The sequence below is a fragment of the Dipodomys merriami genome, unplaced genomic scaffold (genome assembly GCF_024711535.1).
Source record: "Dipodomys merriami isolate MVZ:Mamm:240054 unplaced genomic scaffold, mDipMer1.0.p SCAF_1, whole genome shotgun sequence".
In the NCBI taxonomy this organism is placed as follows: domain Eukaryota; kingdom Metazoa; phylum Chordata; class Mammalia; order Rodentia; family Heteromyidae; genus Dipodomys; species Dipodomys merriami.
Genome location: NW_027202270.1, coordinates 136,799,988 through 136,827,403, shown reverse-complemented (window position 1 = coordinate 136,827,403; position 27,416 = coordinate 136,799,988). Strand labels below are relative to the sequence as shown.

General features: G+C 38.4%; 1 protein-coding gene across 1 annotated transcript in view; it reads right to left on the bottom strand.

The window, feature by feature from the left end:
* Positions 1 to 27,416, bottom strand: part of Kcnh5 (potassium voltage-gated channel subfamily H member 5) — a 270,939-nt gene that overhangs the window by 228,056 nt on the left and 15,467 nt on the right. The window contains exons 2-4 of the mRNA XM_070032105.1: positions 13,257 to 13,380; positions 7,170 to 7,276; positions 2,281 to 2,409 (exon numbers count right to left, since the gene is read on the bottom strand). Coding sequence (XP_069888206.1) covers positions 2,281 to 2,409; positions 7,170 to 7,276; positions 13,257 to 13,380 — 360 coding nt within the window. The remainder of the gene's footprint in view (positions 1 to 2,280; positions 2,410 to 7,169; positions 7,277 to 13,256; positions 13,381 to 27,416) is intronic.

Sequence of the window (27,416 nt, the reverse complement as noted above, 5' to 3'; positions counted from 1 at the left end):
AGTGTCCCATGCCTGTAATTCCTGCTGATTAAGAGGCTGAGGAGACCAGAAGTTTCAGACCCGCATAGTCAACATAGCAAGACCCTCATCTAACACAGAAAGTAATAATCTAAAAATTATTAAAAGGTAATTCAGTTAAAATAGTATTTAATGAGGGCTGAGGACAGGTGTTTTCAGTAGCATGGTTCCTAAGTTCAGTGCTTTATACTCTTCAAATTCTCAAAATATATTTATAAATAGTGCTTCTATGTCATATTTCAAATAGTTGGCATGAGCAAATACAATATTACAGATATGAACTCATATGTAAGAAACAAACTATTGTGATTTTCCCCCTATAATTATTATGACAGCTGGAAAGCTTAAAACTTCTGTGCTAATATTCAAGAAAACTAATAACAACAGATGTTGGAGGGGATGTGGCTAAAAGGGAATGCTACTACACTGTTGGTGGGAGAGTAAACTTGTTCAACCTCTTTGAAAAGCAGCATGGGAGTTCCTCAAAAGACTACACATAGAACTCCCCTCTGACCCAGCAATCCCATTTCTGGGCATTTACCCAAAGGACCACAAACAAGGCCATACTAAAGCTACTAGCACAACTATGTTTACTGCAGCATTATTCACCATAGCTAAGATATGGAACCAACCCAGATGTCCCTCAATAGATGAATAGATCAAGAAAATGTGATAGATAGATAGATAGATAGATAGATAGATAGATAGATAGATAGATATTCAATGGAATTTTATATATATATATATATATATATTCAATGGAATTTTATGCTTCCATCAGAAAGAATGACACCACCCCATCTGTAAGGAAATGGAAAGACTTAGAAAAAAATCATATTAAGTGAAGTAAGCCAGATCCAAAGAAATATAGGGCCCATGGTTTCCCTTATTAGTAATACTTAGTATATGTCTAGGCTAATCTTAGCAGATGAGCAATAACTCAATAGCTATGTACATATGACAATATAAGATGTTGCTAAGTGAAATGGACTCCAAGAAATGGACACAAGAGGTTTTTCTTTGTTGCTCTTTTCAATGTACTACATGATTTCTTTTTCCTTTTGTATCTTTTTCCCCCCTATCTCCTGTTGTCACTGTATTTGATTTTGGTATCCTGGGTATTGTATATACGTTTATCTGAATTAGGGAAGGGAAAGGTAACAAAAAAAATGGTGAGAAAAAGGATAAAGGGGGAACCAATGCAACAGTGATACTCACAAGACAATATGTAGGAAATGATCTGTACAACTGGGGGTGGGGAGGGAAAGTAGGAAAAAAATGAGGGAGTAGGTAACAAGTTTGACAAGAAATATACTCACTACTTTACTTATGTAACTGGAACCCCTCTGTACATCAGCTTGACAATAAAATTAAAATTAAAAAAATACTTCTGTGCTACTCTTTTTAAATAAGAAAAGACAATGTTTGCCAAATGCAAACCGGAATCCAATTCATTTTTAGTCTCCTAAGTGATTATTAAAAATCAAGGTTTGAAATGCTTCACTTCTCTGACACCACTGTCTAATTTAAACACAACTGCAGAGAATAAATGGGGAATAAATGACATAGAGAAGACGCAGACACACATGTTCTATTGGTTTCCAGAATCACCTCTCTGGATGCTGTAGCAACAAGACTCTAGTTGAAAGGCTTGCATTTTGCCAGCCACTATGGATGACAAAATTACACGTTACATAATCAGCCAACAGCTGCTCAAGAGAAAATACCACAAGCAAATAAAAGCTGATAAATCAGCAAACTGGAAAAGTCAACTAATAAAACTCTAATAAATTCAACCAAACTCCATTAACTTATCAGCAGAGCTGATGAGCTCATAGGGGTACAGGGTGGGGGTAGGGGGAATGGTGATCTCCAATTACACAGATTCTGAATTAATAATAGTCTGTGAAATTCCCCTCTTACATCTTCTCTCCATGCCCCACACTGTAATTCCAGCCTACCAGCTAAGTACTTCAATTTTGGAGAACCATGCTATTTATTCAAACAATATGATTGAAAAAATCTGATTCTGAGAAATTCTAAGGACAAATACAAAAAAAGCCACATACGAAAATTCTGTTTTCCAGTTCATCCAGTGGACTTTGCTAAAATAAGATGAAAAAGGTATTTTTATTTCACCATTTCAAATAGTTTTACAAAGGGTTTCCATTCAACATAGCAGTTTATAAGTATAATGCGTCTTGATCCGTGTTTACCCCTCTCATCATTTTTCCTTAATTCTTAAGACTTTTGGGAAATTACCTTTTGTTGAATCATCTTCTATTGGCTGTTTGAACAACGTAATGTCCTTAAAGGTGCACAGGAACAAGACTACCTTCTCATGTTCATTTCTTATTGGTGCAATTTGCATATAAAACCAAACAGGTGTTCCTGTAATGGAAAGTGAGAAAAGACATCGAACGTGACTGAGTCACAGTAGTGGTTTATTCTCCTACTTTCCCTCTTCCTTCAGCTGCCAACTGCTGTGCTGGGAATCAGTTCCAAAAATAACAGTTATTTTGTTGCTCCAGAGAATTTTTTAAATTTGTTAATAGACATATTTTTTCAACCCTAAACATGAAAGCATAGAGAGTCTGTCACACCACAACCCAGACACACCCAAACAGCCTTGCTATATTGAAATAATGCCAAGCTAAGGCCTTTAGCTCTGGGTTCCCATGCCTAAACTGCCCTCCCTGACTTCCTCTTGACAGTTTCATAGACTGTGATCACTTTCTCGGTGTTTCGCTCATCTTGTCACTTTGACAAGTGTTTCCAATTAACCACACCACCAATACCTGATGCTCGGGCAAGGACTGCTCCTGAGAGAACATCCGAAATGCTGCTTCTCTTCCAAGGCTCTCCCGTAAGTCAGGTATACTTAGATGACACCATTCTACTTTTCACTGTGTCCCCACCTCAGAGAGATCATCAACAACATGTGTTGTCTGCCTTAAAGGGGAAGAAAATTATGCTCCTTGCCCTTGAGAATACCAGGTGTCTTCTGATTCATCACTCAAAAGCACAAGGCAGCAGCTTTGCTATCACCTGAGCCATGCAATTGAGCCATTCCTCAAAGGATGGCCAGTGTAGACTATAGAGAGAAAGGGGCTTTGGAGCATTCAAGAATTAGGACCTAAATAAACCAGAAACTAGCATGTGGCAATAATAAATAGATAGCAGCATGGGAAATGTCTTGAAGGAATAATTATCTATTGAGGGATAGTGCACTGAAGGAATGCACACGAAGCCATAGTACACTAAAGACTCACCCCCCCCCAGACAATCTATCTTAAACATATAAAAGGTTTCATTAGGTTTTAGATTTGGATAACAAAATGTTCAACTACTAGCGGTCTGTAAATGAGAATTCATAACCTCTCAGTGATTTCAACAAAAACCAAATAAGTATTATCACATTCTTATCCAGATATATGCTACCTCAATGCCACCACAAAGTGGGAATGTGCCATTTAGACAAGATGAGATGACTCACTCTCCATGCTTGAAAGTCAGAGAATGAGAAAGAAGAGACTTTTATAGGAATTCTGTCTGGCCAGTAGTTCTTTTGTGACCCCAGCAATTACAGAAGAATATGACTTTCCAATATGACTGAAGAATGAGACAGGAATCTTGAATACAGTCACATCCCCTCCCAGGCCAGCTTGCTGTTGGCTTTCTGCTCATTTCCCCAGTACATCCAGGAACTCTGAACGATGTGCACAGTTTTACAAATAACCAGCCCTGACCACTATTGAGTACGCAGCCTGTGGTCATTCCAACATGGTGAGCTAGAACCAGAGGGGTCATAAACAAAGAGAAAAGGCATTAAAAATAAGTTATTTCCCAAGGTCTGTTAGAAAGCTGAACAGAAAGGAACGCAGTGTTACATTTCATGCCTTCCTAGGGAAATGCAACTTCTTAAGTTCTGGCAGAGATCGGGGCTGTCTTTAAAAGCTGCTTTCAGACATGGAGATTTTTTTTTTCTCCAACTTTTCAAGCCATGAAGCCAGACCTCCCCCAAGCATCCTGAACGTTTGCCAAATAGCTGGCAAAATATCCTTTTTATCCTTCCTTTTGAGGTCAATTATGGCTGGGGAGTCCAGGAGGCAAGCACAGAAGGGCTTGTAGCACAGGAAGCAAGTTGTCACTGGACACTCAGAGTAAGGCCTTGACCTTCGTTCTCAGAGAAGGCCTGGGGATCCCATTTCTGCCTCAATGTATACTAGGAGTCATTTTGAATCATCTCACCAGAGGTTGTTTATCTTTCTCCACGGAAGAAATAGCCCCCTGCGAATCAGAGTCCTGGACCCAAAAAAATAGATAGGGTCTGCAAACATCCATCCTGACACATATCAAATCAAATGCCACAATCTCTCCATTTTCAAAATGGTGTTGAACCTAATTACTTAATGGAAATGTTGGGAGAGCTTAGCATCCAGGCATCATTCCCGAAAGAGTTTCCTATGGATTTGGGAATTTTTCTATCTAATATTTTTTAAAGTCACAAGAATACACTTGTTTCAGCTGAGAGCTAGCCACTTAGATGTTTTAAGCTACTTTTAAATAGAATTCCATTTTAGTGCATAGATAGCACTTATTCTTCACATTAAAGAAAAAAAGTAAAATTTAAGGCAGATAGTATAACAGAGGGTTTTTAGTTGACAGTGCAATGAGATGTATCTCCAATTATTTATAGGCAGATCTCTATACATATGTGATATGTATATGTATGCATATACATATATATACATATACATACACATATAGGTAATTACCTAAGGAAAACCAGACAGATCTGAACAAATGTCAAATCATAATCTTAACCCAGTAACAAAATACCTAAACTACCATGGAAGAAAAATCTTGCAAATGTAAAATTCACATTATTACTAATATGACTTAATATAAATACACAAATCAGAATTCTACTAATGTATTTTTGAAAACTTAGAATTTATGGGCCTGGCTTTATGTCTGAAAAATCAGGTAATTCTGTTTAAATAACAGAGCAAATGACTTTAATAATGCAAAGTGTCACCAAATTGCTAACGTTGGGGGTACTTGTTCATGGACTAATAACACATCAATGTGAAAAAGAAGACAGTTTGGGCATATGAATATTCTATGAATTATCAATACATATTTGCACCTGAGGAAAAAGACTCAGCACCTATAGCTCCCTTTTCTCTTACTGAAGAAAGAGCTGATCAGAATCAATTATTTTTCATGTGATAAGCCAACTGACATTTGGCTATGACTTCAAATAAAATTATCTATTTGGCCAAGAACCTAAAATGCAAGATAAGATGATGGCACACACTTTAGGTAAAACCACAAAATACAACTGCTCCCACCAACAAATGCACTGATCTGAGGAAATATCTACTACTAAGGAGGCGAAATCTGATTTTAATTCCAACTATTCCACAGACAGCCACAAACTGAGAAAAGGGAAAAGATAGATTATGTACTGATAGGCAACTGGACAGAGAACATATATTTCCTGTTGAAGGTAGAATGTTTCCCAAATTTGGGAAGAGTGTAGTAACGTCAGTGTCCACTGAAGGTAACAATGGATTCTGCTGTCATTTATCATGAACACAAAATGCAAGGACACATTTATGAAGTTGCTGTCTACTTGGAGAAAGAAGGGACAATTTGAGAAAGAACTAACAAGAGATAAAAGCAGGTATTCAGTGGCATGAAAGAAAGTTAGAAAGGGGACTTGATGATTGAGAACACTTACTGGCTTTTTTTTAATTTGATTTCTTTCTTCCAAACTCTGATGGAGAGATTATATCATGAGGTTTTATATGATTATACACTGGACAAGTATATACTATATATACATATGTACATACACACATACACACACACACACACACACACACACACAGATCTCCAATTCTAGAGAATGCTCACAATAGGCAAACAAATTCACCAGATGTGCCTACCATATGAGTGCTCTTACTATTCTTCCTCAAGAAACAGCATAAGCATAAACAGGACCACATCAGTAAGGACAGGCCTTATGTCCTGTGTTCATGTGGAAAGGTAAGTATGTACCAGTAACCACAAAAAGAAATTCATGAATTGCTGTCATTTTTAATTACTTTCACATGACAGCAATTAAATGTTTATCATGCATATTGATGACAAAATATTTTCCTGGCTGACATACAAAAAAAGTCACATTTAAAGGCAATCTACATATTGGAAGAAAATACTTACAAGCTAGTCATTTGATAAGGGGTTAATATAAAAAAGGTACATACAAGCTGGGAGCCAGTGGCTCATACCTATAATCCTAACTACTCAGGAGCCTGAAACTGGGATTGAAGTTCAAAGTCAGACAGGCTGGAAAGTCCATGAGACTCTTATCTCCAAATAGATCACTAAAAAGCCATTCGAGTGGCAGAGCACTAGAGCTGGAAAAAATCAGAGACATAAAGCCCCAGTAATAACATTACAAAAAGACATTTTGCTATCTGCAACAACATGAATAAGAATAGGAGAACATGAATAACAAAATAAATCAGACACACAAAAACCACAACTGCTCTTTCTTCAGGGGTATTTAAAATAAATGAATAGGAGCAGAGGACAGAATAGTTACCAGAAAGAAGCTGTAGGTAGAGAAAATGACTGTCAAAAGTATAGACTCCGGAACAGGAGAAACGTGTTTGTGAGATCTATTGCCTCACAGAGTAAATTTATTTAATAATAGTGTAAGTCACACATCAGAATTGTCAAGAGAGTACGTTTCAATTGCCCTCACAACAAAAAATAAATATCTAAGGTTTTATATATACATATGTCTAATTATGTGATTTAAATATTACATATTGTATTTATAAATCATAACATCACTTTGTACCCCATAACTATGTACAACAATTTGTTAAAATAAAATAAAATTTTAAAAAAATAAAATAAAATGCACCATATTTTTCTTCTGTTCTTCACAATATTGCTTTCACTGGTAAAATTATTTATCAATTTTACTACCTGCTTTCACCAACAACCTCTTCTCCTGCCAAGAGGAATAATCAAAGTTTACATCCTCTATAATGTCACACAACTATAATTTACCAAAATAAAACACAAAGAAGGCACTGTCTCATCTTACTGATAACAGAAATACCTACTGTTCTTTTTGTACAGAAGAACTTCAAAGCAATTTGACTCGTAGTTGTCAAAAGTCTGCCTGACTTTCTCAATGGTCTTCTTGTCAGTCAATTCTCCATACATAAAACTGGCAAGAGAAGAAAATATAACAATCCATTTCACCGTTTTTGTTGCTTTGAAACTGTGACCTAAAACCATCTTCAAAATGTGCATATAAAATAGAAAGATCCTCCCATACAATTATCTAAAGGATCTAAGCCAATATTTAAATAAATTGTATTTATTTGTATACATTTGAGGTTTACAACATATGTTACCAGCTATGTATAGATAGTAAAATGGTAAAGCATGTTTTAATCATTATTGTTAAGCTTCTTGCTAACAGCTAGCTTTGGAAGCTACTTCAGAGAGAGAGAAAGAAAGAGAATCCCTGCAGAGTTCTTATATGTACAGATTTCAATTACTATGGTTTAATTAAATAAGACAACTTTCACAACACACAGTCCAAAATATCAGTTACCACAGGATGATGCTAACTGTGAGCAACTGCACAAAGTACAAGTTTCATTACTGGATGCCCAGTATACAAGGGACCAGTACTAGCATCTACCTTCACCTGTGGTTTCACTTACCCATCCATCACCAAACATTGTAAATGGAAGGTTTCACAACAAAAATTCATAAATTTCATGTGCCTGTCATTCTCACTACCATGATGAGATCTTGTCCCCACAGTTCTTGAATGATCCCTTGTCTGGGACATGTATACTCTATTTGCAACCAAATCCTTGACATGCCAGTGTCGTTTACTAGTCCTCTCTGTTTTCAAGCTGCAGTTCTGAAGTGCTTATGTCCTGACATTTTACTTAATAATGTCACCAAGCATAACAGTAAGGATTTAGAAATACTAAAGCAAGACCTTAAAGTGCTTCTTTTATGTGAAAAGATGGCAGTATAACAGTGGATGTTGAGCAAGACAGAGAGAAAGAGAACATACTAACATCCATTCCATTACAGCAGACACTTATATTTGTTCCGTCATTATGATCGTTGTTCATCTTTTCTATGCCTGGCTTCAGCTTTTTCATAGATATACATATATAGGATAAAAAGTATATATAGGGTTCTGAACTATCTATTATTTCTGGCATCCATTTGGGATCTTGGAACATATTCCTAAGGACAAGGGAAGCCACTGTAAATAAAAATGCACACCATAAGCAGAGACACATCATATCACTTCCTTAAAGCCTGCCAGTGTGTAGTCATTATTTGATTTCCACAGTTAGCAAAGCATGGAGTTCTGTTGTCTTCTTGTCTCTCTGCAACATACACACATGGCATTTTATAAAAATTATAAGCAGCAGAAATGAGACAGCAAAGATCAAAGTCTACCAAAAATGCCTAGTGCAGTCCTCCATGGTTGCAATCCAAGCCACTTGTGAGGATCACAGTTCAAGGCCAATGTGGACAGAATGTTTGCAAGACCTCATTTCAATCAATAAAATAATCAGGGTGTGGTAGTTCATGCTTGCCAGTGTAGCTACCAGGAATGTATAAATAGGAGGGCTGTGGTCAGGCTAGTCCAAGGAAAAAGCCAGACTAAAGTAATAGGGGTCAAAGGTATGGCTAAATTGGTAGAGTGCCTACTAGCAAGTTCAAGGCCACATGCTAGTAACAAAAAAAAAATCAGAAATCTTGGGACTGAAGAATTCAATAAGTCAAATCAAATACAAGACACAGGTAAAAGTTTTAATAAACAAGCTCAAGCAATAGAGAGAATTTCTGAACTTGAAGACAAAATGCCACAAAATGTTTTTGTTGTTGTTGTTTTGGGTGTGTGTGTGTGTGTGTGTGTGTGTGTGTGTGTGTGTGTGTGTGTGTGTGTGTGTGTGTGTGTGTGTGTGTGTGTGTGTGTGTGTGTGTGTGTGTGTGTGTGTGTGTGTGTGTGTGTGTGTGTGTGTGTGTGTGTGTGTGTGTGTGTGTGTGTGTGTGTGTGTACCAGTAATGAAGCTTTTGCTCAGGGCCTGGGCACTGTCCCTTAGATTTTTTTACCATTTGAGCCACACCTCCACTTCCAGCGTTTTGGGGTACTTCATTACAGATAACTTCATGTCCTTTCCCGCCTGAGCTGACTTGGAATCATCATCCTTCGATCTCAGCCTCCTGAGTAGCTAAGTAGTGCAGACCTGAGCCACCAACACCTGCCTGACTCACAAAATTCTGTTAGTTTTTGTTTTAATTTTAGTGGAAACAAAAGTGAGCCAGTGCCTACTATATATCAGGTTTTTGTAAAACAGAAATGTAGGCGCTCTCCCCTCCCGCAGGGCTGAGGAGGACACAGCAGGCTGCCTTGCTCTATCTGGAAATCTGAAAGCTATAATTTACAAATTCTGCATGAGCTCTATTATCTCAACCCAATTGCTGGGCATAAAGACAGAAAACATCTCATACATGAGGATGTTTATCTCCACACTGCTTGGGTGGGAAAGTGTTGGGTTCCATGGCAGGAAGCAGTGAAGAAGCCAGAGTGCTGGACAACAGTAACACGTAACAATGAACCACATAGATTGTGATTTTAAAAAGTTCTCTCTCATAAGGCTCACACCTATAATCCTAGCTACTCAGGAGGCTGAGATCTGAGATCACAATTCAAAGCCAGTCCAGGCAGGAAATTCTGTGAGACTCTTACCTCCAATAAACCACTAGAAAACTGGAAGTGGTGCTGTGGCTCAAGCAGTAGAGCACTGGCCTTGAGCTGAAGAGCACAGGGACAGCGCCCAGGTCCAGAGTTCAAGCCCCACGACAGACAAAATGAAAGAAAGAAAGAAAGAAAGAAAGAAAGAAAGAAAGAAAGAAAGAAAGAAAGAAAGAAAGAAAGAAAGAAAGAAAGAAAGAAAGAAAGAAAGAAAGAAAGAAAGAAAGGAAGGAAGGAAGGAAGGAAGGAAGGAAGGAAGGAAGGAAGAAGAAAGAAAGAAAGAAAGAAAGAAAGAAAGAAAGAAAGAAAGAAAGAAAGAAAGAAAGAAAGAAAGAAAGAAAGGAAGGAAGGAAAGAGGGAGGGAGGGAGGGAGGGAGGGAGGGAGGGAGGGAGGGAGGAAGGAAGAAGAGAAGAAGAAAAGTTCTCTCTCATATGTGGAAGCCAGAACTAATTTGTAAATATACAGGGAAACACATACAGTGTTGTATACAAATGTACACAAATGTATTAACCAAAATATGGTATCTGCAGGGGAAAAACTAACTCACAACTAAGTCATAGTCCAACAGAATGAATACCAGGAAAGAGGTAATCAAATGCTGAAGAGGAAGAAGGTCAAGAGGAGGGGGTAGATGAATGAAGAGAAAATGGGAAAAATGTAGTCACGATATTCGATGCATATCCTATGAATCTAAGGAAAACCAAAGCAAGGGATGGGTTGAGGAGAGGGGAGAGAACGATGAAAGGGATGACACTGACCAAGATGCATTGTTTATAACCTGATTTGTTGAATGGTAACTCCTTTTTACAACTACTTAAAGGTACTAAACATAAATTTTAACAGACATTAAGAAAATCTCAACCTAATGCTCAATGAAGACAGTTAAAGGAATATTACTCCATGGTAGTAGCACTGATGTAGGTCATGCAAATGAGCACACAGAAGCAACATTTCAAGCATATACCTATTTATTAAATATATGGAAGATGGAGCTGGGTGTCAATGGCTCACACCTGTCATCTTAGCAATTCAGAAGATGGATATCTGAAGATCACAGTTTGAAGATAGCCAGGGCAGGTAAGTCCATGAGATTCTTAACTCCAATTCACTACCAAAAGGAACAGTAGAGCTTTGGTTCAAGTGGTAGAACACTAGTCTTGAGCAAAAAAGCTCGGGGACAATGCCCAGGCCCAGGATTGGTGATAGATAGATAGATACATAGATAGATAGATAGATAGATAGATAGATAGATAGATAGATAGATAGATAGATAGATAGATACATAGATACATAGATACATAGATAGATACATAGATAGATACATAGATAGATACATAGATAGATACATAGATAGATACATAGATACATAGATACATAGATACATAGATAGATACATAGATACATAGATACATAGATAGATATATAGAAGATGAATTTAAAACACACTAATAATAAATACTTGAATGATTGTGAAAAGAGGAACAGGATGAATAGGATTGGATAGGATAATGCTGAATAAACTAGGGAAATAAAAGCACAATGATTATATAGTAAGAAAAAAAACTAACTAAAAAAAGCATATTTAATTTGATTCTGTCCAAAGGAGAAGGGAAAAGGCACAAGAAGGAAACGGAAAGAAGCCAGAGTAAGTAGCCTCTTAGCCTCTTGATAGTATAACAAACACAAGTTAACATCTTTTATTTTCCATTAAAAAAATTCACATTTGAATATTTTTAAAAAATCATTTATGTGGTTGCCATTTTATTCCTACTGACTAATTCATCTAATACAAATGGCACATAAAACCAATTGCTTTTCTCTAATGTAGAGTGACACAAGCTATATTTCCCCCATGTAAACTGAAGCTCCCTGATTTGTAGCTTCTTGTGTTTGCCTAAATGTGTCATTACAGCAATTAGTGAAAATTCTTTGAGTTATTTATTTCCCGTGCCAAACGTTTTATTTCCATCTTAACTGCAATTCTGTGACTCCAAAATGCTATAATCATTTGTAAGTATGAACATTATATTTCTAAACCTATATATGATTTTCCTCTATCCCTCATTTCCTTGTGTCTCATTTTTAAAGAGTATTAAAAAATGTATCCCAGCAATGGGAGGAAAAGATGTATTTTAAGAAAAAAAAAGTACATCACTTGCTTAGCAAGTGACGCTCTGAGTTTAGATTCTGGTCTTACCACCCACCCCACCCCACCACCCAACCTGGAGACTGAAAAATTTGATATGGATTTATGTGTGATTTTTTTCTAAAAAATTTAGAATTATGATGCAAATTGTTTCAAAAAACAGAACATGTCTTTTCTGACATGTTTGTTGGTGTTTTTTTTAACTTGGTAAGTGTTGTGAGCTTTTTCTAGGGCTATTATATTCCAACATATGTAGAACATCAAGGCTTTGCTGTAAAGCTTTTTATTTTTGGTGCTAGCCCTGGGGCTTGTTATGTTCAAAGCTAATACTCTACCACTTAAGTCATAGCTTCACTTCTCGGGTTCTGAGGGGTTTTTTTGATACTTAACTGATTGAAGGTAAGAGTCTTATGAACTTTCCTACACAGGCTGGTTTTGAATCATGATCCTCACTCAGATCTCAGCCTCCTGAGTAGCTAGGATTACAGGCATGAGCCCCAGCACCTGGCAGCCATAATACATTTTAACAGATCTCCTACAAGTAGATACGTTAATTACTTTTAAGTCTTCATGCTTCCAAATAATACCGCAGTAAACCTATAATGAGCATAGTTTAATTTAAAAGGGAGGAAAGAATATGTTTAAAATCAGAGGACATTAAAATAAATCATGTCCCCAAGAACAACCTGCTGCCAGGGCTCAGATGTGATTTGTTCATTTGTCAGATGCTATACTTTATCATTCTATGTAGACCTTAAACTGGCTGCAGTTCTCAGATTAGCAAAATACACAGCATTTTGTGCAACAAGTGAATATTGTTTCTGTTCAGAATATAATCACCTTTAAAATGCTATCTCTGAGTCAGGCACTGGCAGTTCACACCTACAATTCTAACTACTCATGAGGCTGAGATAATAGGATCACAGCCAGCCCAGGCAGGAAAGTTGATGAGATATTTACCTCTAACCAGCAAAAAGCTGGAAGTGAGGGCATGGCTCAAGTGGTAGAGTGCCAGCCTTGAGTGGAAAAGCTAAAAGACAGTGCTCAGGTCTTGAGTTCAAGCCCAAGGATGAACACACACACACACACACACACACACACACACACACACACACACACACACACACACACACACACACACACAAGATGGATCTGAATCTTGCACTGATGCGTTTCACACTTGAGTCTAAGTAGACATACGCCTTTCAGTCGCTTTCAGAATTCTGATCCATTTTAGGACCCCAGGCTGTTCTGATACCCACCTGCATGTGCTGCTTTTCTGCATGACGTCAGCTCGGTGATACCCAGAGAGTTTACAAAACCCGTCATTACTGTAAACTACAGGCCAATCCACAATCTGGGCATTTCCCAGCAAGAAACTCGATTCTAGGATGGAAAGAAGAAAAAGATAGTTATTTAACTTTACTCCATAATTTGCTCCTTTCAAGTAATCAAAAATGTAAATTCAAGAGAATGAGCAAACACAATAATGGTTTGTTATGATACAAGTAATAAAATCAGTTGTTGAAATTAAAATCATCAATTTAGGAGGGTCAGTGAGAACAGCAATGAACACTAAAATTTCCATTCAAAAGAAACCCTCTTCCATTGCAACAATGAGATATACAAATCGTTATGCCAAAAAATGAACTTTACAACTTGCAGAGCTGGGGGGGGTGGTGCTGGAAGGTAGGGAAGGCGGGAGGGAGGAGATGGGGAGGGAGGAGATGGGAAGGGATGGTAAGGAGAAACAAAGGAGGAGGCAACAATGTTTGATAAGAAATGTACTCATTGGGCTGGGAAGGTGGCTCAGTGGTAGAGCGCTTGCCTTGCATGCCTGAGGCCCTGGGTTCGATTCCCCAGCACCACATAAGCAAAAAAAAAAAAAAAAAAGCCGGAAGTGGCGCTGTGGCTCAAGTGGAAGAGCGCTAGCCTTGAGCTGAAGAGCTGAGGGACAGCGCCCAGGCCCAGAGTTCAGGCCCCACGATCGGACCCCCAAAAAAAAAAAAAAAAAAAAAAGAAATGTACTCATTATCTTGCTCATGTAATTGTAACCCCTCTGTACAGTATTTTCACAACAATAAAAAAAGAAAAAAAGAAACCTCTTATAATCCCTCTTTGCATTCAAGTATACCCTATAATGCAAAAAGAATATATGGTATTAAATACTGTTAATGACTCTAATAACTAAAACTAAAATTTGAGTAACTGATTAAAAGTAGAGCTATTGTCCCTTTTCTACAAATTGAAAATAATGAACTTGTAATAGGCAAATTAGATGACCACCTCCCAAAATAAATCTATTAATATAATTTTAATATGATAGAAAAATTCTGTGTACGTTAGGTTCATCTTTAAAAAAACCTTCTCCTTAATACTTGAGTATTTTAAAATAAAATTATTCAAAGGTATTATTTTTTTCTACCACATGCTATACAGAATTTGAAGCTGCCAATATTCTATATAAAAGACATCCCTGTTCTACTTTACACTGAAAAGTAGGTTTGCTTTAAACATAAAACTTAATACACACACAAAAAAAGTAACAGACTGGGATATAGGTAAGTGTTAGACAAGGCTCTAAGTGTAAACACCAGTACTGCCAAAATAATAATAATAATAATAATATTTTGGTATCAACCTCAATTGAAAAATCTGTTTCAGTCCTCAACTTTAGCAGTGTTGTAGATCATGTGATTAAAAAATGAAAATGAAAATAATACTAAAATATTAAAATGAGAAATTTTCTTTTGTGCCAGTCCAGGGGCAGGACACTGTCCCCTGAACTTCTGTGCTCAAGGCTGGCACTCTATCACTTGAGCCACAGCTCCACTTCTAGCTTTTGTGGCAGTTAATTGGAGATAAGAGTCTCATGGACTTTCCTGCCCAGACTGGCTTTGAACCTGAATATTTCACTCTCAGCCTCTTGAGTAGCTAAGATTATAGGCATAAGCCCAGCTCTTCAGCTCAAGGCTAGCGCTCTACCACTTGAGCCACAGGGGCCACTTCCAGCTTTTTTTCTGTTTATGTGGTGCTGAGGAACTGAACCCAGGACCTCATTCATGCAAGGCAAGCATTCTACCACTGAGCCATTTTCCCAGCCCTTAAATAAATTTTAAAATAGTAAAAATTCCAAGGAATCTTGTGCCACAAAACATCTACTAAAGCCTGAGTCTTCTTTGGACTGACACTGAGGGTAGAATACAACTAGAAATAGAAGGTAATTTCTATTTAAATCCTGACTCAAATTTGGACTTCATAGAAACAACAACACAAATCAACATTTACTAAGTAGTAGATACTCCATACAGGATATCGCTCTGGATCCTACAATGGAATGGAATAAAAGTAAAACATGTTCTGCTTTCATGAAATTAACATGTTTTAAAAACATGTGTTGCAGGGCTCCAGGGGCGCCTGCCTATAATCCTAGCTACTCAGGAGGCTGTAATCTGAGGATTCTAGTTCAAAGCCAGCAGGGGCAGAAAGTCCCCATGAGATTCTTATCCCAGAAAAAGTGGGAAGGGGCACTGTGGCTCAAGTAGTAGAACACTAGCCTTGAGCACAAAGAGACTCAAGACCTGAGTTCAAGCCCCAGGACTGGCAAAAAATAATGTGTAATAACCAAATATTGTAATAACCAAATATGATTTAGCAGAACAGCAAAGCAAAGAGTAAAGCATAATGCAGGAGCAATAGTCTTTAGAAGGCATGAGGATATAGTTTAACTACACAGAAAATGAAAACAAAGTATCTTTTTAAAAATTAGACATATTAGGCAAGACATCCATTGAACTAGGTTGATGGCGTTTAAGCGGAAATATCCTTTGACATATAGTCCTAAAAACAGAAGAAAGAATAATAAAACTCCTAGAAGATTCCTTCCAAGCAATCTGGAGAAAGACACATTTTCTTAATTAAAACTCACATAGCATACATCAGAAAAGAAAGTGTTGGTAAATTAGGCATCATCAAAATGAAAATCAACTCCTTATTTAAGGACACCGTCAAGAAAATAAGAGAGAAACTTGAAACCTGGGAGAAAATATTCCTAATCCAGCAATCTGAGGATTCCAATCCAGAGAATTATAAAGAATTCCTAGGAAAGATCAAGCCACCCAATTAATGAAATAGGAAAATTATTTGAATCAGCATTTCACTAAATAAGGCATGCAGCCACCAATAACCATAAAATACAATGTTCCCAATCATCAAACAACAGGAAAGTACAAGCTGAAAGTAAAACAATACAGTGCCACGCCATCACTACAGTAGTTCCACAAGCAAGCAGTGCAAACTGTTGATGAGAATCTAGGGCAGCCAGACGAGTCTATAAAATTCCATTGAGAATATAAAGTGGCATGGTCACTTTGAAATACAGTTTCTTGTAAAGTTAAACATTCATCTCTGACCCAGAAATTCCACCCCTACCTATTTCTTCTAGGAAAATGAAAACATATGTTAACAAAAAGACTTAGAGAAAAAAGGTTCACTTCAGATTTATTTATAGCAGTCAAACAATGTCCACTGAGAGTATACATTTAAAATTGTGTTAGATTCAAACAAGGAATATTACTCAGCTCTGAAATGGAATAAACTTCTGAGACATGTAAAATTAGAGGTAAGTCCCTAAAATATTTTGGTGACTGAAAGAAGTCAGAAACTAAAGTATGCATATTATGTTTACTCATTGCATATAAATTTTAAAAACAAGTAAAATTAATGTGGCTATAGGTATCAGAGCTATGATTTCCTTTTGTATTCATGGTTGTAATAAATGCTTAAAGTGATAAATATGCTAATTACCCAGAAGAATATATTATCTATTATCATAATATCATAATATATACATGTATAATATAGTATCTGCTCACATATTCAATCAGACCTAGCAAATTCAGAGAGAGAGAGAGAGAGAGAGAGAGAGAGAGAGAGAGAGAGAGAGAGAGAGAGAGAGAGAGAGAGAGAGAGAGAGAGTGTGTGTGTGTGTGTGTGTGTGTGTGTGTGTGTGTGTGTGTGTGTGTGTGTGTGTGTGTGTGTGTGTGTGTGTGTGTGTGTGTGTGTGTGTGTGTGTGTGTGTGTGTGTGTGTGTGTGTGTGTGTGTGTGTGTGTGTGTGTGTGTGTGTGTGTGTGTGTGTGTGTGTCTCTCCTAGGGCTTGAAAGGGTCTGGATGCTGTCCCTGAGCTTTTGTACTCAAGGCAAGCAGTCTATCACTCGAGCCACAGCTCCACCTCTGATTTTTTGGTGGTTAATTGGAGGTAAGAGTCTCAGGGACCAGGCTTGTTCCAAACCACCATCCTCAGATCTCAGCCTCCTGAGTAGCCAGGATTACAGGCATGAGCCTCCAGTGCCAAACTAAAACTCAGACTTCTTAATAACTTAACATTTAGAAGAAAAAAAATCTAAGAATAAGTTTTCTATTTATCATCATGCTTCAGTCTAGTATTAGACCATGAGAATGAAGCAATGGGGCTGAGTGCTACCCAGCCCTCACAGGAAGCCTGAATGACTGCACTCGAATAATATACCCTATGATCTTATGAAAGAAAAATATCAGAGCTGTTTCTACCATTTCTAAATGTTTTATAAAACCAGAGCTGAGTTAATTAGCCAGTGCTAATATGAGAAGTCATCAACTGGTAAATGCTCAAAACAAACTATCACAAAAGGCCCTGTACCAAATATTTCTCTCAGCACTTGAATCTCTTTTCAATATTACCAAGAGGAGCAGTTGGGGAGTTTTAATTAGACTGTTAGTATACTCAAAAAACATGAATGACAGTAATAACCAGCACACTGAATAGTTGTGGAAGTTGAATAATGAATAGAAGGAATAACGAGAATCCTATCTTTATAGAGTAACTATTGAAATAAAAAGTCTTTAAAGAATATTAATTACTTACAATATTATTGATTACATTACCCTGTAATACGCAGAGTGTGTGTGTGTATGTGCACATGTGCACATACATACACACACGCACATACACACACACACAAAGAACCTAGGAGGAAAAAAACAAACTTAATTATTGACCCTCCAAGCCAAAACTTTAAAAAAAATCACATCAGAAAGGCTAAGGTACAACATAATTTAATGATAAAAAATTAGAAATTAATATACACAATGGAATTCTATGCCTCCATCAGAAAGAATGACATTTCCCCATTTGTTAGGAAATGGAAAGGTTTGGAAAAAATTATATTAAGTGAAGTAAGCCAGGCCCAAAGAAGCATAGGTCCCATGGTTTCCCTTATTTGCAATATATAGTATAGGTATGAGTCAAGCAGGAAAGGTCAGATAATGTGATGTTAGGAAAATGAACCCTTAAATATGTATTTTAATGTTTTCGTTTCTTTCATGCATGTGTTTCTAACGCATTTATAAGATTATTTCTTTGTTGCTTTGTATGTCCCTCCCCCACAGTGTAACCCCCGCTTTCACTATATTTGATGTCAGTATAACATGTGGAGGAGATGGGGACAAACAAGTCGTTTAAGGATTCAGGTGGACCTGTTGCAACAATGAGAAGTACAAAATGTCATGTCAAAACCAGCTTTACAATGTCGGTGTGGGGGGGGAGGGGGTATAATTGGGTGGGGGGAGGGGGGAGGCGGGGAAGGGAAGGTGAAGGGTAAACAAAGGAGGAGGCTGCAATGCTTGGTAAGAAATGTATGCATTATCCTGCCCATGTAATTGTAGCCCCTCTGTACAGTATGTTCTCAAATAAAATAAAATAAAATTTAAAAAAAAATTAGAAATTAGACTTTTTAATAGGGCTAAATTATTATGAAATTGCCATATATGAAAGTATCCACATGCTTCTTTTATCAATTTGCCTGTTTTAGTTGAAACACTCAGTGATATGAAATATTCATATCTGCTCCATTTCCCTGCAGTCATAAACATCTTGTTTCAACAAATGAGAATCTAATATTATTAATAAATGTAAGGGCATGATAGCAGATTAATTAAAATTGCTTCTCAGAAATTTTTAATTTCCTTTAGCTTTAAAATAGAATGAGGAAAAGAAATCTGATTATAGAGAAACAACTTCTCTGAAAAAAAATGCAAGATGGTCCAGAAGTTTCTGAATCATGAAGCAATTAAGAGAATTGTCCAGAATTCTCAGTGACATCACCAACCTTATCAACCAATCCTGACAGGAAAACTAGTTCTGGTTGGTTCTCACTCTTTTAGCACACTTGGAACTGTGAATTCTGAAAATTAAACCAGCCTTAATATCCAGTTACAAGCATTTTGTCTCCAAATGGTACAAATATGCAATATGGTCTTGTAGAAAGTACCTAACAACCAGGGAGACATCCCCACCAGAAGGTACAACCTTAGAAGCTAAAAAAGCTACATATCAGTATATTCTTGGCTGAATTTCTACAAGAAACTTAGGTTTAAAAGACTATTCTAATATGAAAAATGTTATAGGAGCCTGATTCCTAGCTACTCAAGAAGCTGAAACCTGAGGATTGCAGTTCAAAGCCAGCCCAGACAAGAAAGTCTGTGAAACTCTTATCTCTACTAAATTACAAAAAAAAAAGAAAAAAACAGAAGTAGAGCTGTGGTAGAGCGCTAGCCTTGAACAAAAGAAGCTCAGAGAGATTACTCAGGCCCTAAACTAAAGCCCCAGGTCCAGAAAAAAAAATCATTAATAACTCCCACATAATCATCAATATCCTCTAAGAGATGGACCTGAAATAAGTCCTTTTTCCCCAAGGGTTAAAAGGTTAAAAACCAAGTCACAGAGACTTGATCCAAAATAATCTCTTACAGACAGTTGAAAAAAAATATTTTTTTTTTTCAGAAGAAAGCGTGAATGAAGTCTGGGAATGGTGCTGGGAGGATGGCTCAGGAGTAGAGTGCCTGCCTTGCATGCATGAAGGCTCTGGGTTCGATTCCTCAGCACCACATAAACAGAAAAGGCTGAAAGTGGAGCTGTAGCTCAAGAGGTACCAGGCCCAGAGTTCAGGCCCCGCAACTGACACACACAAACACACAAACACACACACACACACACACACACACACAAAGTAATTTTTAATATGGCATGTATATACAGTATTTTAGAATCCAGAATGAGAGAAAGAGACAAACAGAGACAGACAGAATGAGGACAACCATCCAGAAATGGAGAGTAGAATGGTGGTCAGCAGAAGATGGGGAAATAAGGGACAGGAAAAGAGGAGACGCTGGTGAATGGATATGAAGTCACTGTAAGGAGGAATGAATAAATTCTGGTACTTTATTAATACCTATAGTTAATAATAAAGTGTTGTACATTTCAAAATTGCTAAAGGAGAGTATTTGAAATGTTCTTACCACAAAGAAATGACAATATTTGAAATGTCAGATATACTAATTAGTCTATTCAGTCCTTCCACAATGCAAACACATATCTAAACATCACATTGGACCCTATAAATACATACAAGTATGATTTAACAATTGAAAATAAAACTAAACCAAGTCTTAGTGACTCAGTCCTAGCTACTCAGGAGGCAAGATCAAGAAGATCATAGTTCAAGGCAAAGCCAGCTAGAGCAAAAAAAGGAAGTTCACAAGACTTCATCTCAACAGAAAAGGCCAAGGCTAGCAAATGTAGAGCCCTGAGTTCAAACCCCAGTACAACACACACACACACACACACACACACACACACACACACACACACACACACACACACACACACACACACACACACACACACACACACACACGAGAAAAATCACTGTCAAATCAACCGAAAAGGCTAGACATGATGTAGAGCCCTGAGTTCAAACCCCAGTACAACACACACACACACACACACACACACACACACACACACACACACACACACGAGAAAAATCACTGTCAAATCAACCGAAAAGGCTAGACATGATGGTGTGTGCCTGTCATTCTGCTACAAGAGAAAACGTAAATAGGAGGATCTCAGTCCATCCTATCCTGAGAAAAAAATCAAGACCCTCAAAACAACCAGAGCAAGGAGTACTAAAAGCATGGCTCAAATGGTACTATCTCTGCCCGGCAAGCACAAAGACCTGAGTTCAAATGCCAATAGTGCCCCCAACAAATAATTGATTAATTAACTTTTAATGATGCCCAGGGATTGTTAGTAGTGCTTCTCAATCTTGACTGTACATTTGATTCAAGAAGATCAGAGGGGTCGTAGAATTACTCATCCCAGACCATACATCCCAAAGATTCTGTTTTAATTAGTATGGAATGGTTCTCAAGCATTGTTTAATGTTTTACACCTTCTGGGGGAGGGAGGCGAATTCCTAATGTGCAGCCTGGGTAGAGAAGCAACAATCTAGGGCAGTAATTCCTCAATGCTGGCAGCTGCCACAGAATCATGTCACAAGCTTCAAAATAGAGATGGCTAAATTCTAATGCAGAGGGCACTGAACTGACTCCCTCAGAGTAGAATACAAAAAACAGCCCCAGAGCTAAGTGTTCTCATGCTCAGCCATGAGATATGGTCCTCTGCAACCCAAAGCATAAACAGCAGCCCCTGAGAATTAGGTAGAATGTTAAGAGTCTGGGACCACCCCCCCCCAGACCTTCTGAATCAGAAACTGCATGTTGACCAGCTTCTTCAGGAAGTTCAAGTGTAAAAATGCATCCACCACTAGTGTACCTTTAAGTACCTTTTCTTCTGCAATGGAAAAGCAGACCAGGCAAGTTCAAGGGCTCAGAGGCTATGACGTAGGAGAAAGGCATCTGATAGAAGGAAAGGCCAGTCTTTCTGAGTCTTTCTGTTTATTCTTTGGCACTATATATCTGAACTGTTGTCTAAGCTCTCTCATTGCTCAGCTTCGTTTCAATGTGAGGAAGCCCTTCTTCTTTATAGGCAGTGGGAAGAGAACTACATTGGAGTACTACTACTACTATTACTACTACTACTACTACTACTACAACTAACTAACTAACTACTAACTACTCCATATTCATCCCAATCCTGAAGTCAATCATACACAAACTAGGAGAGCAATAATCATGCCTGAAAGAAATTGCTGTAAGAAGACAAATCTTGCCAGGCTCACGCCAGTAATCCTAGCTACTCAGAAGGCTGAGATCTGAGGATTACAGTTCCAAGCCAGCCTGAGCAGGAATGTCCATGAGACTCTTATCTCCAATTAACCACCAGAAAACCAGAAGTGGCGCTGTGACTCAAGTGGTAGAGCACTAGCCTTGAGCTCAAGAGCACAGGGACAGCACCCAGGCCAGAGTTCAAGACCCACAACCATGAAAAAAAAAGAAGAAAACAAATCTTAGTGAATAAACAAAAACACCTTGAAATCACACACGTTATCTCATTCCTTTCCCTGCTCTGAGCTGCTCCAACATAACTAGACTGGTTTGGAGTTTTATTAAATTGTCTTTTTTTTTCACCCTTTGTTCCCTCCATTTATTTGCCACCCTTTTACCCTCCCAAAGACAGATAAATGAACAAACAAGAAAAAAAGATAAAAAATAAATAAAAACAGCAACAAAGGGAAAAAAACCTCTTGTTTCTGTTTCCTGGAGTTCATTTCAATTTATTATTTTATATGATCAGAGACACAGAGGTATTGAGCCTTTGTTCTTCCCCTAAAAATCTCCTCCTTTGGTCTCCCTCTGTGTCAACACCTAGAGTCCTGCATACTTTATCAAGTCCCAGTGTATTTCAGATGTAGCTTCCCCATACAAGAGAAATCATGCGCTATTTGTGTCTCTGAACTTGGCTTACCTCACTTAACATGATTTGTTCTAGGTCCATCTATTTCCCTGCAAATGACATAATAGTATTCTTTCTAAGGGCATTGTATTTAGGTAGCAAATTTTTTTAGTCCACTCATCTGTTGTAGGGCATCTGGACTGTTTCCATATATTATACTGTCTTTATAGCCAACTATACCCTTCTTGGTGGAAAAATTCCAGGATACTAGCAATGAATGCAAGGAGGAGAAATACACAGCAAGAAGCAGGTCAAAGGCAAGGCATCAGTGGCTGGCCTGGAATCTTAGCTACTCAGGAGACTGAGATCTGAGGATTGTGGTTTAAAATCAGCCTGGGCGGGAAAGTCTGTGAGACGTTACCTTCAACTAAGTACCGCCCCCCCCCAAAAAAAATATCCCAGCATGGTGCTATGGTTCAAGTGGTAGAGCACTAGCCTTGAGCAAAGTGAAGGACAGTACCCAGGCCCTGAGTTCAAACTTCAGGACTGGCACACAAAAAAAGAAAGAAAAAAGAAAAGAAAAAAAGTAGATCAAAAGGTACAAACTTTGCAATTACATAGGATGAGTAAGTCTAGATACAGCAAAAGGACTATATAGTTATAATAGTGTATTTGATATGAATTCATATTCATATATGTTGTAAGTGTGTGCACACGCACATGTGTGTGAGTACTGGGACTTGTACTGGGTAGTAGGCCTGTGCACTGTTCCTTAGCTTATTTACTCAAGGCTAGTGTCCTACCACTTGAACCACAGCTCTATTTCTAGCTTTTTGATGATTAATTGGAGATAAGAGTCTCATAAATTTTCTTGCCCAAGCTGGCTTTGAACTGAGATTCTCAGATCTCAGCCTCCTGAGTAACTAGGATTATACATGTAAGCTGCCAGCACCCACCTGCCTTTTATATTGTACACTAAAAACCACTGAGAGATTTTAGGTGTTATCACAGAGTAAAAAAAAAAAAATCTATATAAAAGTTTTACAGAAGGGAACCTTACTGCATTGTTGGTGGGAGTGTAAACTTGTTCCACCACTTTGGAAAGTAGTATGGAGGTTCCTCAAAAGACTCCTCATAGAGCTCCCCTATGACCCAGCAATCCCACTTTTGGGCATTTACTGGAATAATCACAAACAAGACCATACTAAAGCTACCAGCACAACTATGTTTATTGCAGCATTATTTACCATAGCTAAGATATGGAACCAATCCAGATAGCCCTCAGTAGATGAATGGATCAAGAAAATGTGGTATATATACACAATGGAATTCTATGCCTCTGTCAGAAAGAATTTCATTGCCCCATTTGTTAGGAAATGGAAAGACTTGGAAAAAATTATATTAAGAGGAAGTGGCGCTGTAGCTCAAGTGGTAGAGCGCTCGCCTTGAGCTGAAGAGCTGAGGGACAGTGCCCAGGCCCAGAGTTCAAGCCCCACGACCGACAAAAAAAAAAAATTATATTAAGTGAAGTAAGCCAGGCCCAAAGAAACATAGGTCCCATGATTTCCCTTATTTGCAGTAACTAGTATTGTCTGAGAAAAGCAGAAAAGGTCAGATAAGTTGATGTTAGGTGAAATGAATCCCAAGATAAGTATTAAAATGTTTTTCCTTTCTTGCGATTGTTTCTTACATATTTATAAGATTATTTTTTTGTTGCTTTGTATGAGCCTCCCCCATGGTATAACCCCTGCTTTCATTGTATTTGATGTTGGTATAATTTGTGGAGGGGATCCATTGCAACAATGAGATGTACAAGTCATTATGTCGAAAAATGAACTTCACAACTTTGGGGGGGGAGGGGCAGAGAAAGGGGGGGGATGGGGGATGGTGGGGGGATATGGGAAGGGATTGGAAGGGGAAACAAAGGAGGAGGCAACAATGCTTGATAAGAAATGCACTCATGCCGGGCGCTGGTGGCTCACGCCTGTAATCCTAGCTACTCAGGAGGCTGAGATCTGAGGATCGCGGTTCAAAGCCAGCCCCGGCAGGAGAGACCATGAGACTCCTATCTCCAATAAACCACCAGAAAACCGGAAGTGGCGCTGTAGCTCAAGTGGTAGAGCGCTCGCCTTGAGCTGAAGAGCTGAAGGACAGCGCCCAGGCCCAGAGTTCAAGCCCCACGACCGACAAAAAAAAAAAAAAAGAAATGCACTCATTACCTTGCCCATGTAATTGTAACCCCTCTGTATGGTATTTTCACAATTAAAAAAAAGTTTTAATTTGCCTGACTTTAGTATTAATTCCAATATCAGTATGTATACCTATATAATTTTTAAGAAACATGTATGTCTATATAGCTTTTAAGAGACATGTAGAAATAAAACAATGGTGGAGCATTTGAGGAGGGCATTAGCTTTAGTTCTTTCTACCTCTCAGCTTGTTTATGCAAATTACCCTCTGGGGAAGTATTTACAAAGCATTCACCGGAATTTGCAGGTATTTTAAGACGTGTTAAGTCAACCCCACAAGTTCTCCAATACTGAGAAACAAAGAAGCCATGGAGTGAAGTGGGAAGGAACAGGACTTCACAAAAAGGAAACCCTTGCACTAGTTTATCATTTTACCAAGGTCTAGGGCAGCCCCAAGGAAAGCCAACTGGATTTGGTTCGCATGTAGTCGTAACTCTGAAGACACACAGCTCCCAGGCATCATCTCTGAAATCCTGAAGCCCTGAAACAGAGCTTCTCCAGCAGAGGCAAAGTGAAGGCAGGAATCCAGAAACCCAGCATAGGGCTGTTTCCAGCTAATCTCTGCCATCACAGAGGAAGGGCCAAGATTGAGTGTCCGCAGGCCCCAGCTCCACAATTCACTGATGCAGAAGGGCTAAAGAACTCATGCTCTAAAAATTAGTAGCCAAGACACTAAAACTTTTACATGGATTTTCTAAAGGGGATTGTTTGCATAAGTCTTTTCAAAAATGATGATTGCCATTCACTATAAAGTTAGATTTAGGCCCTGTGCCCAGTGCCTGACACCTGTAATCCTAGCTACTCAGGAGGTTGAGATCTGAGGATCATGGTTTGAAGCCAGCCAGGGAAAGTAAGTCCATGCGACTCTTATCTCCAATTAAACACTATAAAGCCTAGAGTGATAGAGTGCCAGCCTTGAGTAAAAATACTAAGGAAAAGCATGCAGTACCTGAGGACAAGCTCCAGTATTAAAGGGAGGGGAGAGGAAAGTTAGTTTTTGTTTAGACTTTTGGCTTTTCAGCAGTATTCTCATTATTTCCTACCTAAATTAGTCTTATTAAAATCTGAAGTTGTGGATCTCTAATATACAAGACAAACAAGACTGTTCATGCTAATTACCTGGCCTGTCAGGTCTTTTCTGAACTTCATAGAACCCAGAAATCATATCTGTACAAAGCTAAACTGAACTAATCTCCCATTAGCTGCGTTCTTTTCTAAAAAAACAAAAAAACAAAAACTTTGAAGAAAAGCTGGAAAGACAGAAGAAAGCTCGATGACCAAGTGATGACACAGATCATCCATCTTCAGAGCTTTACTCCACCAGGCTTCCCCAACTCAAGGAGACCCTCCCCACATCCACTGAAACTTTGGAGTCATTCTTCACACCTCATTCAGGTCATTCAAAGGGTCACTAAATCCTAATCCTGCCACCCACCAAACATGTCGGATGCATGGATGTCTCTCTTATCACCACTGATGCTCTTCCTGACTAGCCACCATCCTATCTCTGGCTAGAACTGCTACAATCGTCTTACAGCTAGTCCCCCTGCTTTCATTCTTTCTCACACCAACCCTTCTACCAGCAACCAGCTACCAGCTTTGTACCTTGCTCTGAAGAGGTTCTTCCCTGAACTGTCTCTTCCTCCTCCTGTTGTCCATGTAATCCAGGGGCCCTGGCCTTTAACTTCACAACCTGAGCCATTCGTTTTCTCTTTCTCACTTTTGGATTATTCACATATTTCCTCTTGGATGGAACTATGCTTCTTCCCATTTTTCTCATTACTTCTGATGTTAGCTATCTATTTCACACTACTTCCTTACAAAGGCCATGATCTTCTCATCAAAATTAGCCCCACACACATGATGGCAGCACTAAGGGCTCTTCCTTCAGAACACCTGCCACAATTCCCACGTGTATATTCCATGTGGGTGTGTCGAGTATCTGTCTCCCCTACTAGACTTGGTCAGATTGTTTCATCTGTTTGTTGAGTGACCACATCAAATAACAATTCTGAATTCCCTTTTAAAGACATGCCATCATTAAACAATTTTAAGGAAGTACTTAGATGTTGACAAGACTGTAGATAAGTAGCTGAGATATAAAGATTAAGGTTCAAAATCAGCCCATAAAGAAGAGTTTATGGGACTGGGAAGATGGCTCAGTGGTAGAGCGCTTGCCTTGCATGCATGAGGCCCTGGGTTCAATTCCCAAGCACCACATAAGCAAAAAGAAAAAAAGCCAGTGATGGCACTGTGGCTCAAGTGGTAGAGCGCTAGCCTTGAGCTGAAGAGCTGAAGAGCTGAAGCGCCCAGGCCCAGAGTTCAGGCCCCATGACCGGACCCCCCCCCAAAAAAAGAAGAGTTTATGGAACTCTAGTTCACCATCAAAAAATCACAAGTGGAGGTGTGGCTAAAGAAGCAGAGAGGCAGCCTTAAGTGAAAAAGCCAAGCAACAGCACAAGGCTAGAGGTTCCAGTACCAAAACACACACACACAC